The sequence below is a fragment of the Papilio machaon genome, chromosome 23, assembly GCF_912999745.1.
Source record: "Papilio machaon chromosome 23, ilPapMach1.1, whole genome shotgun sequence".
Taxonomy (NCBI): domain Eukaryota; kingdom Metazoa; phylum Arthropoda; class Insecta; order Lepidoptera; family Papilionidae; genus Papilio; species Papilio machaon.
Window position 1 is genome coordinate 333872 of NC_060008.1, and position 18527 is coordinate 352398.

At 32.6% G+C, this 18527-nt stretch overlaps 1 protein-coding gene across 1 annotated transcript; it reads left to right on the forward strand.

Moving 5' to 3' along the window:
• Positions 1-29: 29 nt before the first annotated feature.
• LOC106711281 (protein boule) lies at positions 30-18304 on the forward strand. The gene is made up of 4 exons (XM_014503578.2): positions 30-704; positions 17371-17433; positions 17519-17681; positions 17955-18304. The coding sequence occupies exons 1-4, from the start codon at positions 330-332 to the stop codon at positions 18101-18103; spliced, it is 750 nt and encodes a 249-aa protein (XP_014359064.1). The 5' UTR covers positions 30-329; the 3' UTR covers positions 18104-18304.
• Positions 18305-18527: the final 223 nt, after the last annotated feature.

Sequence of the window (18527 nt, forward strand, 5' to 3'; positions counted from 1 at the left end):
GTTACCTCGACCAGTAAAAATAGCGGGCGACAATAGCTCAAACACTATTTTTAGTTGCGTATCTTTAAAATCCCAATCTACACACCCTTATCTCTCGCATCAAATCGCATTGTTGTCTTAGCAAGTCGAGAATCTGTCAGCGCGCGAACACGGTTACGGCGCAAGACATAAAATACATCTATATAACGCCATAGTACCGGCAAAATCGATACTACGCCGCGTAAAGCCAGTCCGAGTTGTTTTTCGTCTGAACATTAGTGCTCGTTTAGTTATCGCTAGAATTTTTAGTTTAGTAAACAAGGGAACATGTTTTAAAAGAAGACTGTAAAATGGAAGGCAGTGCTAAAAGGTACATACGTAGCGAATCAGCGAGTTGTGCACATATGGTAGAAGAAAATGCTGCGAACAATAGAAAAAGTACAGACCCCCACGAGAAGCTGAAGGCTCTCTTGAACTCTCCCGAGGAGGACACGGACGACACCTTGCCGCCTTCCGACGCTCCTAAATTCGGCACTGTCATACACAATAGGATCTTTGTGGGGGGATTTTCTCTGACGACGACTGATGAGGATCTTTGGAAGTTTTTCTCCGGCTTCGCGACTGTGACGGCGGCCAGGGTGATCTACGACCGAGCTGGCGTCTCCAAATGTTACGGATTCGTCACATTCGCAAGCCCGAGGGTCGCCAGACTTATTGTTAAGCAGGTTAGTACAGTCAAAACACGTTTTTACCTTTGTCCATCAATTACTATCAACCAAGCCTTATATCTCTCCTATTTTAAACGTTCTTATAGACAAATTCCTGTTACTTTAATTAATTAATTACATTCATTCATACCTGTTAGTTAATTTCATTCTAAAATGTTGAATTTATAAAGGAGTTATGGATTTAATTTTTAATTCATAATGGCGATGGTAAACAGTCAAAACGCGGCATTGAACTTGTTAAACGAGACCAGATTTTGAATATCTAATCACTAGTTATCAGACGTGATAAGATTTGAGTGTAAGCAAGGCGATGATGCTGTGAATCAAAATGGTCGTACTTTAATGGCGACATAAAAAAAACGTGTAATATATGAACATTACTACCTTTATTTTGCAGACTTATAATAGAAGATATATATCATTATGCATATTTATAGAAATAGACTTTTTTGTTTCTTTCCTAGAAAATGTATTTAAAAAATTTCTCATTTTTTTAATTACGGAGAAATACGAGTGAGACATAAACCTAGACGGAGCTATTGTGTATGACAATATACTGCCTTGGATTGTGATCCTGCGAAACATCATATTAGCGCCTGTCTCCTCTCAGCATTTTTTTGACTTCTTCGGGAGCGATACATGTCATCGTAAAATTAAAAAATAACGTTTTTCATACACATTACTGCTTTAGACTTTTATTTTAATCTGGTATTTGATATGTATAATTAAATTGCTCTTTACATTCCCTTAATTGCTGTGACTTGTGTAAAAACTAGTACATCATCTCCCTATTTCATCCCTCTGTATGAGATCGAAATAAAGGTTTTCGTGTTTCAAATCGATCTATTATTCATAATGTGAGTCGTTACTCTCTTCTTGATTATGAGGCTATTCCATAAATCTTTTACCACCGCGAGTTTAGTTATGCCACAGTCAGGCGTAAAACCAAACTTATGTTAATTGCAGTTATTTAGTATAATTGTCCAAACGAGACATCCTTAACGTTTAGTGTGGCCTAGTGCCAAGTCTCTTAGCCGTAACTTACTAACTAGTTTATGGCAGGCGCTGTAACGACCGTAGATGCTTATTAATGGTGTTGTCCGGCTACACGCGATCATAAACGACCTCTTAAGTCTTGATTCTTTATGGTTTACCATAGAGTAACTTACCGTAAGAGTTCCTGAAAAGTGTAGTTTGTATTACGTACGATATCTTTATCACTCTTTCTTCTAGGATTATGACACGGATAGCAATATGTCATGAGTTAAGTGGAAATTCATGATTATGGAAAGTAATGCTTCAATTTTCCTTTTCGATAGTTTGAGAAATAAAAGGAAATCCTCACGTTTTTTGTGCCAATATCTTCTCTAAAGAGGTTGGTCGCATTTAAAACTAAAGCCTCGAGGTAGACGTGATGTTTTTACGTTATAAAAACTATCCATCAACCTTCAAACGAAGAAAGATTATGTATTTATCTTAAACACCGTAACTTACAAAATCAGAATCTACAAGGTCAAACATGGTCTAGACAGCAACCGGCTATTGTCTAGACTGACGCGTAGTTCCTATTCCGTACTGGTTAACTTAAATTATACGAGTTACGTTCTATGTACCCTTAGTAACGTAATGTTAGCCAGGATTTTTAGGACACAAAGAATTAAACAGCGACCCTTCCGGTTACCCAATTACGCCAAAATATTTTCTGTGACACCAAATCGACTGGCTATTTCACTTTTAAACCATAGTAGCGTTTTAAGGGACTGTATCTGAATTCGCTAAAATGGTCGAAATAAGTACTGACTAATTGTGACTGACTATTTGCAACTGAAATTTGTTTATTTGAAAAATGTTTGCACTTTATTTTCTAACAGAATCTGCTAGAAAATTATTCTTTTTTATATTCTTATTGATGAACGTAACATAACTTTGATTTTGACATAATCTAGCCATAGATATAAGTCATCAAGAATATAAGATGAAAATAAATGTTGCCTAAGATTTTGTTGGTAAGAATTCTCGGCAGTAAAGACTAGACGTCTGACAATAAACTAGGCTTTATGTTCGTCTAATGTTCACAACCGAATAAAAGAATGATCGAGTCTCGCTTAACAAGCAGGGAGACATTTTGGCACAGGATTTGTACTTACCGAATTTTAGCATAGCAACAAAGTACTGTAGGCAAATATCAAGTAATCAAGAAACCTTTTTGCTCTCAGAACACTGCCTTTCATTTGTAAAAATATTTTTTTCATTAAGCTTGTCTAACTCCAATTTCAAATCCTGTACAAAATTCATCGTTAACGAATAACGAATTCTTTGAACAAAAGTGATGACTTATGCTTTAATACAGTTTTGCTTGTAGCAAGGTTTCTGAAATGACAGACCTTGTTATACTATTTACCATTTCAACAAGTCCATTCATTTTTGACAGGTTAAAAATGTAAAAAAAAAACATGAAAACCCGAATATAATTTTCTTTCAAAAGTATTTTTTAAATGGAACATGATTGCCCTTTATATCTTTTCTTATAAAGTTCTAAAAAGCTGAGTCTTAAAACTTGGTGCAGCCGAGCACTGTCAAGAAAATTACACAATTCTTGTGCATTGACCTCACACAGTGGCGCAATCTGCAGGGACTTTTTTTAGTTGTTTAGTGGCCCCTCGTTTAGACTTCTTCATATTTGATGTCAGAAAGAATTTACTTCTTATAAAACGAAAAGCTTTTCACTTCTTAGGTGAATTGAGATAAATATTGTGAACATTCTGGAACTTTACTGGGCTTTGCTAACAAAGAATTGGAACGAATAACTGATTTATGGCAAACGACATTCGGATACGTTATATTACTACTGAAGCTAGCTAGTTATAATTTAAAAAATATCGTTCAGGAAAAGAAAACAGAATGGAATTTTAAACATCAATTCATATCTTCTATATCTATATATATAAAAGAAAGTCGTGTTAGTTACACTATTTATAACTCAAGAACGGCTGAATCGATTTGACTGAAAATTGGTGGGCAGGTAGCTTAGAACCAGGAAACGGACATAGGATAATTTTTCCCCTGTTTTCTATTTTTTATTCCGCGCGGACGGAGTCGCGGGTAAAAGCTAGTAATGATGTATTTGATCTTCTGGAGTCAGTTTTATTCATGTTATTACTACTTGGCTGTGCTACAGTGCAGCCAGAAAATTAAATTCGTTTCTCACTAAGGATCGAATACCATAGAGCAAATTCAACCAAAGAGTTATAATTCAACATGTATCTATAATGCTATGAAAAGTTTTCGATATCGTTGCATTGTGACCGTCGTGCATTTTAACCGAAACATAAGAACAACCGCGAGATATTCGACCGGTTATTTATTTTGGCATAGTCACAGAACTAAAATAAGTAAACTGAAATAGTATTCATTTAGTTTAAAAATATTAAAATATACTTCCATTAGCGAAGGAAATGAAAAAGGTCGCTTGAAATGGCATTTTAAAAAGCACTCTGTAAATTTGTCGCATTTTTTTTTTTTTTTTTTTTTTTTTTATTTATTCACAAAAAAATTTCTGTTGCCCACTACAATTATATACCAACGGCATGTACTGCGATGTTACATTTTACAATTTATAATTAAACTAGCTTTTGCCCGTGACTTCGTCCGCGTGGATATTAAAAACAACTTAATAAGTATCTTTCCAAAATATGTTCTATATCCGATGCCTTTAATCGAGATCCGAATTTTAAATTTTTTTTAAGAACCTTCTCGTCACAATAACAAACACAACAATCGGTCCAGTTTTCTCAGTAATTGAAATAATACAATCGATTTAAATTCAAAAAAATCACGTGGTGTATTGAATTTAAATATATATATGTTATTTAATAATTAACTACAAAGTACCGTTGTATTTGAGGTAATTACAACAAAACCGATGTGACGCGTTACTCGCTTCCCTAGCACGTCAGCCATTACTTTAATTGGCAGGGAGGGAGGCGGGATAAATAAACTAGTTCTAAAATTTGTTTTAAGTAATCAGACCAGATTTATATATAGCTTATTCATTTTCAACTACTAACTATTAGAGAAGGGAGGTTCATCAGAAATTTAACGAGTTAGTGCTAAATTTATCAAGAGCCGGACTGTCTACATTAGAACGAACGGCTGAAGAAGCAATAGTTTCAGAATACAAGAGTACGAAGTGTAGTTAGTTATCGTAATATTAACTGACGTTTCAAATTTATTGTGTAGATAGGGTATGGTTATTTAGTGATCGAGAGAAAAGAGAAATCGTTTGAGAGTTAATACTTTTTCTAAAATTTATATTTGATATCTCTGTTATAAATAGATATGAAATCCCATTTCAATTTATACTTGTAAAAACTATGAATAATATGTATATATATATATATATATATATATATATATATATATATATATATATATATATAAACTACTAAATAAACTATATACTTATACCAAACTAAAAATAAAACTAGATAATGTAAGTTGTTATGTTAATGTTCTCCTAATATTAACTTAATTTAATCTCTCTAAAAATTGTTTCATGAAAGCTATATTAATAAAAAAAAAACATAACAAAAAGTTATTAAATATCACCTTATATGAAATAAAAAATGAAAGTAACAATGTATGGTTTACGCAAAGTCACCGCACTGTGTGAAGTTTTAACGACCGCCAATTAACACGAGCGGCCGCTTCGCCGAACAATTAATTCAGAATACTGAAATTTAATTAAAGTACGACCAAGGCAGATGGCTCCACAGTTTTGTTAGCATTGAAAATCCCACATAATGGTTGCAGTGGACTAAATCAAAATTAGATTTTTACTTAAATAACGTTCGTTTGCTTCTTTATTGTATCACTAGCCGTCGCCCGTGACTCCGTCCGAGCCGAATTAAAGAAAACCGTTAATAAGCAGCTAATGTGTATTTCCAGATTATGTTCAATGTCTGTGCCAAATTTCATCAAGATCCGTTGAGGGAGATACTTTCTACCATCCATCTAAACTTTCGCATTTATAATATTGTTATATTAAGTTTTCTGTTATATTGCTGGAGGAGATGAAGACTTTCTTTTCATCTCAATATTTTTGTGAATTTACGGTTTTTTTTTTTAATTTTTGAAAAAAAAAAACAATATCTCTAAAATAGATATATAATACTGGGTGTATGGTCATTTAGATGAGAAAGTAACATTGTTGCAAGTGTTTTTGAGAAACGTTTCACATAACATACACTTTAGAAGAACAATAAATTTTCATAATAAAAGTTGTAGTGTAAATAACAAGTATTTTAGTGACTCAGAGCATCTCACGAACAAGTTATTGTCGAGACGTAAACGATAAACCTTGTCCGTATTATCACGAATAAGTTGAATTAGGCACAGAACTATCGTTAAATAACTAACATCATTATTTAATGTATTGTTTTATTTGTTATTCAACATGTAGCGATAACTAGGTCTGATTTTTTTTTATTACGAGGTGGCAAACGAGCAAGCAGCCACCAGAATTTGCCGAAATAGTCAGGCGACTGCTGTCCATAAACATCCGCAATTGCAAAACGCACAAAAACTAACACACTCAGAAATTTATTTTCAATACCTACCTAAGTAATTGAAAGTTATTTTTTAAATATTCCTATAGATAACATATTTTTTTATAATGAAAATAGTTTTGTAACATTTTTCAAATATAAAAAAATTCTAAAATACAACTGTAGATTTTTTTTTTATTTTGCGTAATTTTCCAAAAGGCTTTTCGAGATTTTAAACATTTAATTAATAGAAAACTTTACCTGTGAACTTTAAGCCCGCGCCCACACAACCGTGACGTGGGCGGGTCTAGTTAAAACTTGTGTGGAGTACGGTGTAAGCTTTTAACAATTGTTGAAAATATTCAAAACGTTTCGTTTGAAACCTACACTAGTGGTAAAGGTATTACTGTAATTATTTCCGTTGAGTAACGAGTTGAAGTGTTGCACTTACAATTTTCTAATTATGACTTCGTGTTAAACATTTTACATGTAGTTATTTTTATTGTTAAATATGTGGTTTGTTAAATTTATTAAAAATATTTTTGTTAAACCTGTACCAGTTATTTCTTTGTTTAAAAACTGGTTTTGTACAATATTCATGATCTATTGTACCTAATTTAATAGTGAATATAACATTAATAACTGTCGCACGCGACTGTATCCTCGCGGAATTAAAAAAAATACTTAATTAGTAGCCTAAGTGTTCTTTTAGACTTTGTTCTACATCTATGCCACATTTCAGAGCCGTTCTCGAGATAGCTTCAAATAAACATCCATCCATCGAAACTTTCACATTTATAATATTAGTACGATTTGAAGTTTGGCATTTGTAATTGGGACAAATTCGAACTAAACTGTGACGTCAACGTAAGCCGCTTACGTCACTCAAGTGCACGCACTCGAACGAGAGCTTTAACAAGAGATTCTATTGAAAAAATTGTTCTTTATTTTATGGCTTACTCGTTCAATTTATTTTGACAAGCAATAGCGATTAAAGTTATGAGAACTCATCAAAGAAATCCCGAGGATTAATCGTAAGATATTAATAGAAAGTTTGTTGGATTTGTGAAATTTTTAACTTAAAAAAAATCGACTTTTCGAATTTATTCTGAAGAAAGTGTTAAAGTTTATTTAGTTTCAATTAAATTTTTTTTTAAACATGCCAATAGATGGCGGCATTTCAGCCATTAAGATCTGCGGCAGTCGAGTTTAAAAAAAATTAAGGTTATGTTTTTTCTACTTTCTTAATCCCTCAGCCTCTTAATAGCGACTGTGAGGGATGTAAAATAATCAATAAAAATGTTTTAATATCTCCCTCTTTTGATATAACGGATGAGGGTACTTTGGTTCGTAATAAAAATTACGATAAGAAAAATTGTACAAAATTTTATGTCGCATCCGAATTATTTATTACTTTTCGTTCCTTGGCTACTTTGTAAAAGTGACTTCAGTTCTCAGTACTGGCGTGATTTTAATCAATTAAAATTAAATTTTTTGGGCTTGAGTTTTTATGGGTGAACCATTTTCTCATACAACGGAATTTAAAGCCTTGGAAAGTACAAGAAGAAGTAATCATGTAGATATTTTTACGAGTTTATTTAATATTTTAATTTGATTTGATTTAATACCAAATTATTAGGTGTGTGATAATTGGCTGAAAATTGGATAGGATTTATAAGCTTAGATATTTGAGACCTTGCAAACTCAGACAAAAAAATTGATGACACTTATTTCGTTTGCAGATAAAAAATTAAATATATTTCCGCAAAGATAAATTGAATTGTAAGCCGCCATTAAAGAATCAAATTTCAAAGCCGAATATCATTGTTATGAAAACGTTATGAACTTTAGAAAAAAACTCGACCCATATTCTCGATAAAGGAAAAAAAAGAAATAGAAAGATGCAAAAAAAAAAAGAAATCGAAACCATCGCACTCGAATCGTGAAAGATAAAAGGCGCGAAAACAAAAGGTTCTTTATCGAGAAACGCTTTCAGTGTTGCCGCCCTCGTGCAGAGGGCGCCCTCTGGCGGCCGCTTGCACGACTCTCCAGACAACAAGTGGCCCCGTTTATGTGTACCCAGTCATTCACTTTGTTCCCACGTTCAAAAATACCTACCTACCTTTTCATTCGTCATATTAGTAACTGACTTTGAAAAAAGAAACGCAAAATTCAGGCAAAAATCTATTTTTTCCTTGACGTACTAGACGTCCACTACAATCTGTAGTTGACATATCTTTTCCCAAGATAAACCTTTTTCCCTATGTGTGATAAATGAGATAAAAAGAGTTGCGTTTGTCCTATTTTTAATTATTTCTTTAAACCCGACCATATCATGTATAATTTTGCTCACATTGTAAAACTTGTGTATAATTTTGTGATATTCAACACTGTTGAAGCTTAACGCTTTATTAACTAACTTAATAAATCCTCGCACACAAAGGCTATTGGAAGCTCTCATTAGCGATGTGTTTGTCGGAGCTCAGAACAAAGCAGCCAGTTTAACGGCCGCACAGTTATTCTACTCTTTGAATTCGCATACAAATTGATGTTCAATACACAATGGAAACTATAACAAAAGGCTGAAAAATGTATGCTGTATATTTGTATGATTAATTTGTAAAACACGGTAGAGATTGCTTTGGGATTTTTTTTATAACGAATAAACTAGATGGTAGTGGTGATGTGGTCGAAGGGTATAACGCACTAGCTTAGTCAATGTTTTGGGACATTTGAATGAAGATAAGGCGTTATTAAATTTCTTGTAAAATTTAAAATTGTTATTGTGTATAACATGATTAAGGCATTAGGCTTAGATTGGCTACAGTACTGTAGCCTACAGTGTAAAATGCTTGTATTTCATGCCAAATGCGGATACAAAGATGAATAAATTTCCTTTTATCCTTTCGATAGCTTGTGGCCCCAACGTTAGTGGGATCGAAAAAGATTTTTTTTTAAATATATGTATATTTTAAGTAACTTAACTATGACATATAATACTTTGTAAGTTGCTTTAAGGCTTACTGTGTATCTTTAATATTAAATAGAAACAAAACTTTACATCGTTACAAACAATACAATAATTAATATTAAAATTAAAATAAAAAAGACAAGCCACAAAACATGCTGCGTTTTAGAAAAAGTATAATATTTTTCTCCATGTAACTATTATTCATATAACCTGAAAAAAAGCCTTACAAAGCAAACAGCAATACATTCAAGTGCTGTATTTTATTCCCGCAGTCACGCGACGTTTGATAAATGTATTTCATTTGCAGCTGCGTATCGAAACAGAATCTACATTCGACCTCCGTTCCGCCCTCCCCCCCTCCGGGATATTCCAAACCAAATGAATTTTTATTATTTCACCCCCTCAATATTTTCTAGAATACGTTTACAATACAATAGCTGGAGAACTCGTAGCGGTGTAGATATGCTACGATATTCGTAACAGATTGTATTTTTAGTGCTACGAACTTTAGTATTGTATATTCTTGGTGTGTGTATATTTCTTCTGTATAATTATAAAACAAAGTACACTTTAATTAGTACATATACTAGTGTAGTAATGAAAAATTGTCACATAACACGTTTTACAAATTTGCACTAGTTAGTATAATACTCCTATAGGTGACGTACAAACTCATAGAGGTCGTCATAGCTTGCTGTAAGCTTAATGCTTCGAATAGTCTACGAATAGTCGAATGTTATTTACATTCTAGTCCGGTCAAAAGTTTATACAAGTACATACTTTATTTTATTAATTACTTGCCTAAAATATTTGGTAAAAGTGTATTAAAATCGATTCAGAACTTGACTACCTAAAGAAATTACTAAAGACTACCTAAAGATAATGACAAAATAATTTTAAAATATGCATCTATACTTATTAATAAAATTGATGTCTCTGTATTTTATATCGAAAAAAAATCACGTACACACGATTTAGTTACGTTGCTATTAAAGAAATACCAATTTTCAAAATGTTTGTCTGTCTGTCTGTATGTCTATCCGCAAAGCCGCGTTGGTAATCTCCGAAACCACTGTACCGATTTGACGGGAAGGTAGCTGATGCACGTGGGAATATTATAGGCTACTTTTTTAATTCTGCGCTGATGAAGTCGCGGGAGACCGCTAGTAGATATATAAATGTATAAGTAAACCGTAGATTAATATTTTTCTGTCAACCGAACGATACGGTTACGCTCCAAATACATCGCTATGTCAGCTTTATAAGATATATGATTGCTCTGCTTATGAGAGACGAAACACATAAATCTTCCCGTTTAAACATAATGCGTACGTATCGTATACATATGAGAAACGTAAAGGCTTCTTGTCTGCAGCTATATGTCGTGTGACCAAATAATAAACTGTTACGAACATGAAATATGTTATTTCTATTAAAGTGATATTCTAACTTATCAAATTTTATTTATTAGAACTATTGCACAATTTGCATTCTTCTTTTTCTAACATTAACATTGTTTTGATACCTTTTTGTTTTTTGCAATGTTCACGCATCTCACGTTATTCATAAATAATTTCTTATCGTGTATTTTAACTGCTGTGAAACTTGTATTGGCATTTTACTGTTAAAAAAAAGGTTCAAATTTGTCAACACAAAGTTTACGACAATCGCAACCAATAGTTTAATAAAGTACCAAGTAGGCTTTCATTTGTTAAAACTCAACAAATGAAATCGTCTTTTGTTTTCTTATCTTTAAGTAAATAACTCTGAATTAGATCGATTAAGCTACATATGTATATAAGAAATAAACACCAAAATGTGACATGAAAAAGTTTCAGTCGACCGTGTAACTGAAAATGGCCAAAACGAATTTCTTCAGTCAAAGGTAATGCTGTAAATAGCTCGAGTGGTGCTTTCATAAAACTTGCACAGAAGCTTCCGCTCGAAACGTCCAACAGAGCTTTATTTCTTTGACTTGAGCTTTCTCTCAACTTTCAAGTTATCTTGTGTCTAAGCTAATGGAGTTAACTGCGCTTTTTTGTATTAGTCTTCTTAAACCAAACAATTAAAAGAAAATTTGTACATAGAAATAACGTGTAATATTAAAATTATTAGTTAGTGCTATTATATTAACTTCATATACATATTTACCAAAGAAAGTTGCAAAATAACTGATGAAATTTTTATATTAATATTGTTATTCGCTGGTTAGTTTTTGGAACGAAGTTCCTTATCGCGCGTTATGAAAGGGGGCTAGACGGAAAAAATTCTTGCGAAAAATTGTCACGACACTTTTTGCTATATCACCATGGCAACGACGTGACAATATATAACGAAAATTCATAGAAATAAAATGTTCTTCTTGTGAAGACTTAAGTTTTTTATGCATAGAATAAACATTGGTTCCTTCACTAATTAATTGAAAGGAACTTCGTTCCATCCGGGTGTCCCTTGACACCTCTCAAGTTTTTTTTTATTCATAAAGGGCTTTATAATGTCTTCTTATTTCAACTGTCACTCGTTTCAGCGTTATGAAGTTAAATAATATTAGTTCAATTTAATATTTATAAATAGAAACGGTATTCGTAAATGATAAAGGATTACATCACACAAAATTAAATGCTATCAGTATAGATATCCGTTTATCTTTATGTTCCGGATGATGCAAGTGTCGGGAAAATTGAACAAGATTGATATCTTTGTGACACAACATTTAGCTAAATAAACGTGGAAGCATTTCGGTTTAGTTACCAATTTGATGTTATTGGTTCATCTATTATCTATATCAAGTGGGAACACATACGTGCTTATTTAGATCACCTTTTTAATTATTAACTTTGCATAAATTAGACTAACTTATTTTACCTGGGTATAAAAGGCGCGGGCGTTCTAGTGGGTCGCCCGCGACTTCTTCAGCGTGGAATTTAAATAAAAAGTAACCTGTAATATCCCCGTATACATTGGCTAACTTCCCATCTACGTCCTGTCAAAATCAGCCCAAGCATTTCGGATATTATCTGAAATAAACGCTGTCTTGCGGACACACAATTTCCTTTTTATTTTTCGTTATAAGTAAATTATGTACATAAACATGTTTTTTTTTCGATATCATAGATACCACAGTTTTTTTTAATTTCTTTAGTAGATGTCGTCCGCGACTCTGTCCGTGCAGCATTAAAACAACTTCATAAGTAGCCTAGCCCGTGTGTTCTTCCAGACTATGTTCCACATATATGTGCCAAATTTCATCAAGATCCGTTGAGCCGTTCCAGAGATACCTTCTAACAAACATTAGCACTTATAATATTAGCAAGATTATTTTATATGTTGCAAACATAAAACTTTTCCCCATTAAATCATTTGGTATGACATGAGAGATTAATTTTGTTGTAATTTGCATTAAAATGATTTATAAAGTATGAAATCATACTCAACATTTACTTCAGATAGAGCATTATAAAATGGCGGTTCTAAATAATGTGAAAAATGTGAACCTTTTTAAATTTGCATACGTCGTGATAGAGACAATAAAGCGTTGAATCATAAATGTCTGCCGGCAGAGGGCGCTTTATTTTACTGTAAATTAAACCTTTGAATCATATCCGTTATTACGTCACCGAATTGAAGATTTTATATGTGTTCTAACTTAGACGCAAAGTGCAAATGTGAGTCTAAATGGAATGTAAAAATGTAGCTACAATTATGTATTCTTTCAGACTATGTTCAAATTTCATCCGGATTCGTTTAGGCGTTCTGGAGATACCTTAAAACAAACATCCGCATCTAAACAGTCGCATTTATAATAATAATAAGAAGTAAGATTTATAGCTTTTATGATAGACCAGTAAATTCCTGTTAAAACCGGTTGCTTTACGACTTGGTCATACGAAGATTAGCTACATTTTATTGTGGCAACAAAAATAAACTTAAAGCTTCCGTATAAAGCCTTTTCATCTAACGGGAGCATTAGAGCGGTGCTTAAAGCCAAACGACCTGTAGATTTTAATCTAAGCTTTTACTTAGTTGTCTTATTGTATGAGGTCGTTCTATATAAAATTAGCTGTTCCTAATAATCATTTTATCTTCATTCTTTTAATTCTAAGACGTTTCTTTTATTACAGTAAATATAAAATTATTATAGTCTATAAACGATTAAAGTTTTTTTTTTCTTTTCTTTTATATAAATAAATTAACTTGCTTCCTTCTTTCTTATATTAAAAGAACATTTACAATTACAATTAAATATAAATATACGAAAACCGTATAAAATCTTTAAGCTAAGCTCATTGTCGTTATGAATGACTTATAGTTTGCACTTATTATATAATTGTTTAATGAATATAAATGGTTAATTTTATTTATGAAATAACTATTTTCATTTCTGTCTACACAAATTAAAATTGCGGTAGAATAAGTTTCTTTTCAAACAATACAAATAGAAAAGAATAATACACTTTGTTTTTATTACAAACAATTAAATGTAATGTTACACATTTACCTGTTTTGTAGAACACCGCCGTTTCCGGACATGTGTTCTGGGACATCCGGTTTCCAACCGTATATTACAGGATTGTATCCAGTATACATTAAATAGAAACGTACGCGTAATGAGTATAATTTAGAATTCCGTATAACATTGTAGCCGTTAAATTTTACGCCTGCCTGAAGTAGATAACACATTTATTCAATTTAAACGAAAATAAACGTATCAAGTAGCGACATTATCAAGTTAACAAAATATTGAAATAATCTTGGCCCACAACATTAGTGAACCGAATTACACACATTGTTTAAGAGCAATTCAGTTTCAATAGATGGCGCCACTAATGATAATGTATAGAACTGGCACATATTGGCGCCGCGACTTATTTATGAAAAAATGTATCGAACAGAGTTGTCTTTTGTTTTATTTTCATTCTTTCGTGTGTGTTTTTTTCTTCACGTTGTAACGAGTTTTTTTTTGTATAAAGTTTTATTTTACGTTTCGTAGTGTATTGTTGTATATTAAAAAGTTGTGTATCAAGAATAAACAGTCTCTTTTATCAAAAGTAAAGTGTCGTGTTTCATTGAAAATTTAGTTTTATACATTAACTAACTGTAACCCGCGACGTCGTCCGCGCGGAATTAAAAAAAAATTAATAATTAGCTTATGTGTTCTTCCAGACTATGTTCTACATCTGTTTTAGTGTGCTAAATTTCATCAAGATTCGTTCAGCTATTCCGAAGATACCTTTAAACAACCATCCATCCATCTATCCAAACATTTGCATTTATAATATTAGTAAGATAAATTGCAAATTCTTATAATATTTTTTTTATAGTAAATAAGCATAGTATAGTAATAGTGTATAATATATAATACTTTAAGACTTGTCTTATGTTAGTTATATTAGTTTGTAATTAATTAATGGTACTTCTTAAGCCTTTTTGTGTATTATGTTATTTTATTTCTTATCTGTAATATGGCTGTTCAGTACCTTAATAAAATAAAATAAAATAAAATATGTAGAAATGAAAGCATTACGTTTTCTAACCGTACCGTGAAATACAGTGAAATTTCTTTTCGCCGTCACTCGCACAGTTTGCTGACTGTGGACTCACAGACTATAAATCTTTGCCTTCATACGACATTATTTCTCTTGCTTTTCTTAAGCTCTAAAGTATAATTTACTGACTTTAAAGATAAGGTGATATTTTTAATAAAAATACTTAAAAAAATCTTATGCCCAGCTCTACATTCACTCGTCTATAGACATCTATAGACGAGTGAAGTAATTAACAAAGAGAGGCCAAAAGTCCTAATTTATATTTTATTCATTCAGTTACACTTTTCTTGCTACTACATTCATACATTATACATTCTTACAGATTTATTATCAGCATATTTTGTTTTAATCTAATACAAAAGCTCAGCATTTAACCCAAGACAAATGACTTTTTCAATTTTGAACAATTTTCATTTAACTTAAAACACTACGTAATTGCTCCCATCTTGAATTTGACATTCACTTGTTTACTCTAAGAGTTCAACTGTTTTCAGATATAATTATAGTTGGATGTTTTATTATTTTATTCGTTTTAAAATACAAGTTATAATTATTGAGAAGCTTATTAGGTCCTTGACAACGGCCTATTTGTTGCGAGCGGGAACCAGGTCAAGGGAGGCTCCGGGAACTTCGTTGAAGGTTCTTCTTAATGTGTATTTATAATAACTTTTAATATTTATATTCAAATGTTTTAATTAGCATAAAAAAACTATTTTCGACGTCCATAATTTAATTTATTTTATACTAGCTTTCAACCGCGACTCCGACCGCGCGGAATAAAAAAAATATGTTAAGTAACCTATGTGTTCTTTCAGACTATGTTCTATACCTATGCCGAATTTCATTAAGATTTGTTCATCCGTTTCGGAGATACCTTCAAACAAACATATATACATCCATCCATACAAACATTCGCATTTATAACATTAGTAAGATTATTGGCAATTGTTGAAGACTAATTTATAAAACTTTATAACCTTCGTACAAAATGTATGTAAATCTTAAGCCTAAGAAAGATTGTTTTTGTAATTATTAAAGTATTTCAATAAGGAAAAAATAATGCTGATTATGTTGTATATTTTATATACATTATTAATCATAACATAAACCCATACCTTGAATTTAATCAATATACTACAAGTGACTTGTCTTCGTAAGGAATGTTCGATATTTCCTTACAAAATTTAGGGATGAGAGATATTTTGGTGCTGCGGTTTTTACGTTATCTTCATGTTATGTTTAGAAATACCTCAAACGTTTATAATATTTATTTCAGACAATATGTTACATCAAGGAATTTATTACTAGATGTTATAGAAAATATTATATCTTTGAAATTGTAATATAAAAATTGTTTTCTATTACCTTTGACTTCCCACTGCCGTTCATCTGTGTAAGAATTTACATAAACTCTCACAGTAACTAATAATCGTCCATTTTTATAAATAAATGATATTTAATAACAGTCGTTTGTGAGGAAAATATTCGTAATTCATTTAATAACACTAAGTATTCTGTGTAAGATATGTTGAGGTTATTTTTTTCATTGGTAATATTAAGATATGATGAGTCAGCAACCCAGAGACGGTGCCGGTTTCGATCGAGACCAAAGATATTCATATAAATCATATAGAGCGGACATTCGGTAACAAAATCCTACAAACACATTAATCATAATAGTAGAAAATAAATACCATTTGACATAAGGGCACGTCTGACTTGTTACCTAGTGGTAACAAGTCTTAGCTTGGAATTTCGAAAAAGAAAATGAATCGTTTGAGACCGTTCCTTTGAGACCTCTTAAGATTATTTTAATGACCATAAACATCTACATTTAAGCTTTTCTATAAAATATTAAACATTTTAAGGTTCACGACTTTAAAATTAAAATAATAAATTTGTCCTCCTTTCGTAAAGTCTGTAAAAAATTATCTTTGAAAGTTTTTCGATGATTGAAAGGAAAAGGGGGTGTTATTTGTTGCCAAGCAATTTTATCTGAACATTTTCTCGGAAACAAAATCATGCCTACTTTTTTAATATTACCAACGTTATTCTGCTCATATTTCACACATCTTTAGAATTTTGCTTCTCTCTGTGCAGAAATTTTTTATGATGTACAAATAATATAGTTGCTTAGAAAACATACGCTTATTTCAAATATTTCATACGTAAAAGGTCTACTTAAATATCGCAAAAGTTTTCCAAGGAAATTAATATTATGAAATATATATATAACCTGTGTTTACTATGTGTTACATCTGTGCTTAACTTCATCAAGATCATTTCACTGTTAGTTGGGCAATTTTAAATACAATAATGTAATATCTCGTATATGTACATACTTTATAAGAAACGTGCTCTGAGATAATATTAAATATGGCTTAAGTTGAAGCACTTGAGGTCTCGTGCCGTGTCGGGGAATGAGGCAAAGCTTGACCCCGTTCATCCCATCGTGAATAATGCGAGGTCCACTTTGCATATTGTACTGTAGCGTCATCCACATTAATGACCTCGTCTTCGCCCATTAATAGATTGAAACTACTCTCAATCAAGTTTTTCCTATTTATATTGTATTAAATATTATATTTCTTAAATTTCAGAGCGGAGGTGTGATGTTCTCTCCGTTGGGTCGTTTGCGCGTGGCTCAGGCTGTCAGAAAGCAGGTAATTTGTGTCTATACATGTTCTAGCTGAAAACTGTGACCTGCTGTAAAGTTTGAAGGGGTGCTATAGGTAATGTTCTGTGCAGATGAGTCAGGTGCCGGTGGCGAGTGCGGAAGCGGCGCAGGCGGCGCTGCCAGGCCCGCTGTGCTACCAGTTGGTGTGCGCGCCGCCGCTAGCGCCGCTGCCGGCCTGCGCGCCCTGCGACCTGCCGCCGCACCCCTATGCCATCTATCAACTACCCTTTGACAGTACGTAAACAATAACATGACATTACCTCCTCACTTAGAGATGTTGCTATTAAATAATTTAGTCTATAAGAGTGGAGTAGATCCACTTCCCTGCTTGTACGAAAATAATATAGAAAAGACGATTAGAATTAAGTCACTTGCACATCAGACGCAACGTGTAATTACTTCATCTTCACTTCTGTGGTGTACTTATCAAGCGGGCCAATAATACAACAGCTAAAATATCTCATAACAAACTTACCAAAATCATCAAGCCCTGGTGTACAATTCCAGCGACGCCAGCTATATACGGTCCGCCGGCGCAGTACGCGCTTGTGCCGGCTGCATTCGGGGCGGCGTGCTGCGAGCCCGCGTGCTGCGCCCCGCTGGACAAGCAACCGCGTCCCCCGCACCCCCAGCTACACCCCGCATTCATCTACTGAGCTCCCCCCCACACACAGACCTCCTACATCCCTCACACTATTTATGTCTCTATAACAGAACGCTTGCCTAAAACTTACATATGTTGACGCTGTCTAGGTATTTTTTGATGATTTTTATCCACACATAAAATTTAATAGATTCTTTTAAAATGATTAAAATAAAAGACAATAGTTTTCGTATATTTAAAGCTAATATTTCTTTTCGCTCCAGTCTTCCATAGATTTGATATTTCGTTCGTTATTCGTTCACAAGCTTTCTGATAAATTCAGAATATAGTTACTGAATTAGTTAATGTTCGTGGTGATGCGAATCGTGTTCAAAAGTATTCTAAACTCTTCTGTGTGTGCGTGTTTTTGACGTTTTTGTCTATTCGTATGTCGTCTTAACTCTGTATCTTAACATTAGTATTATCATATTAGAATA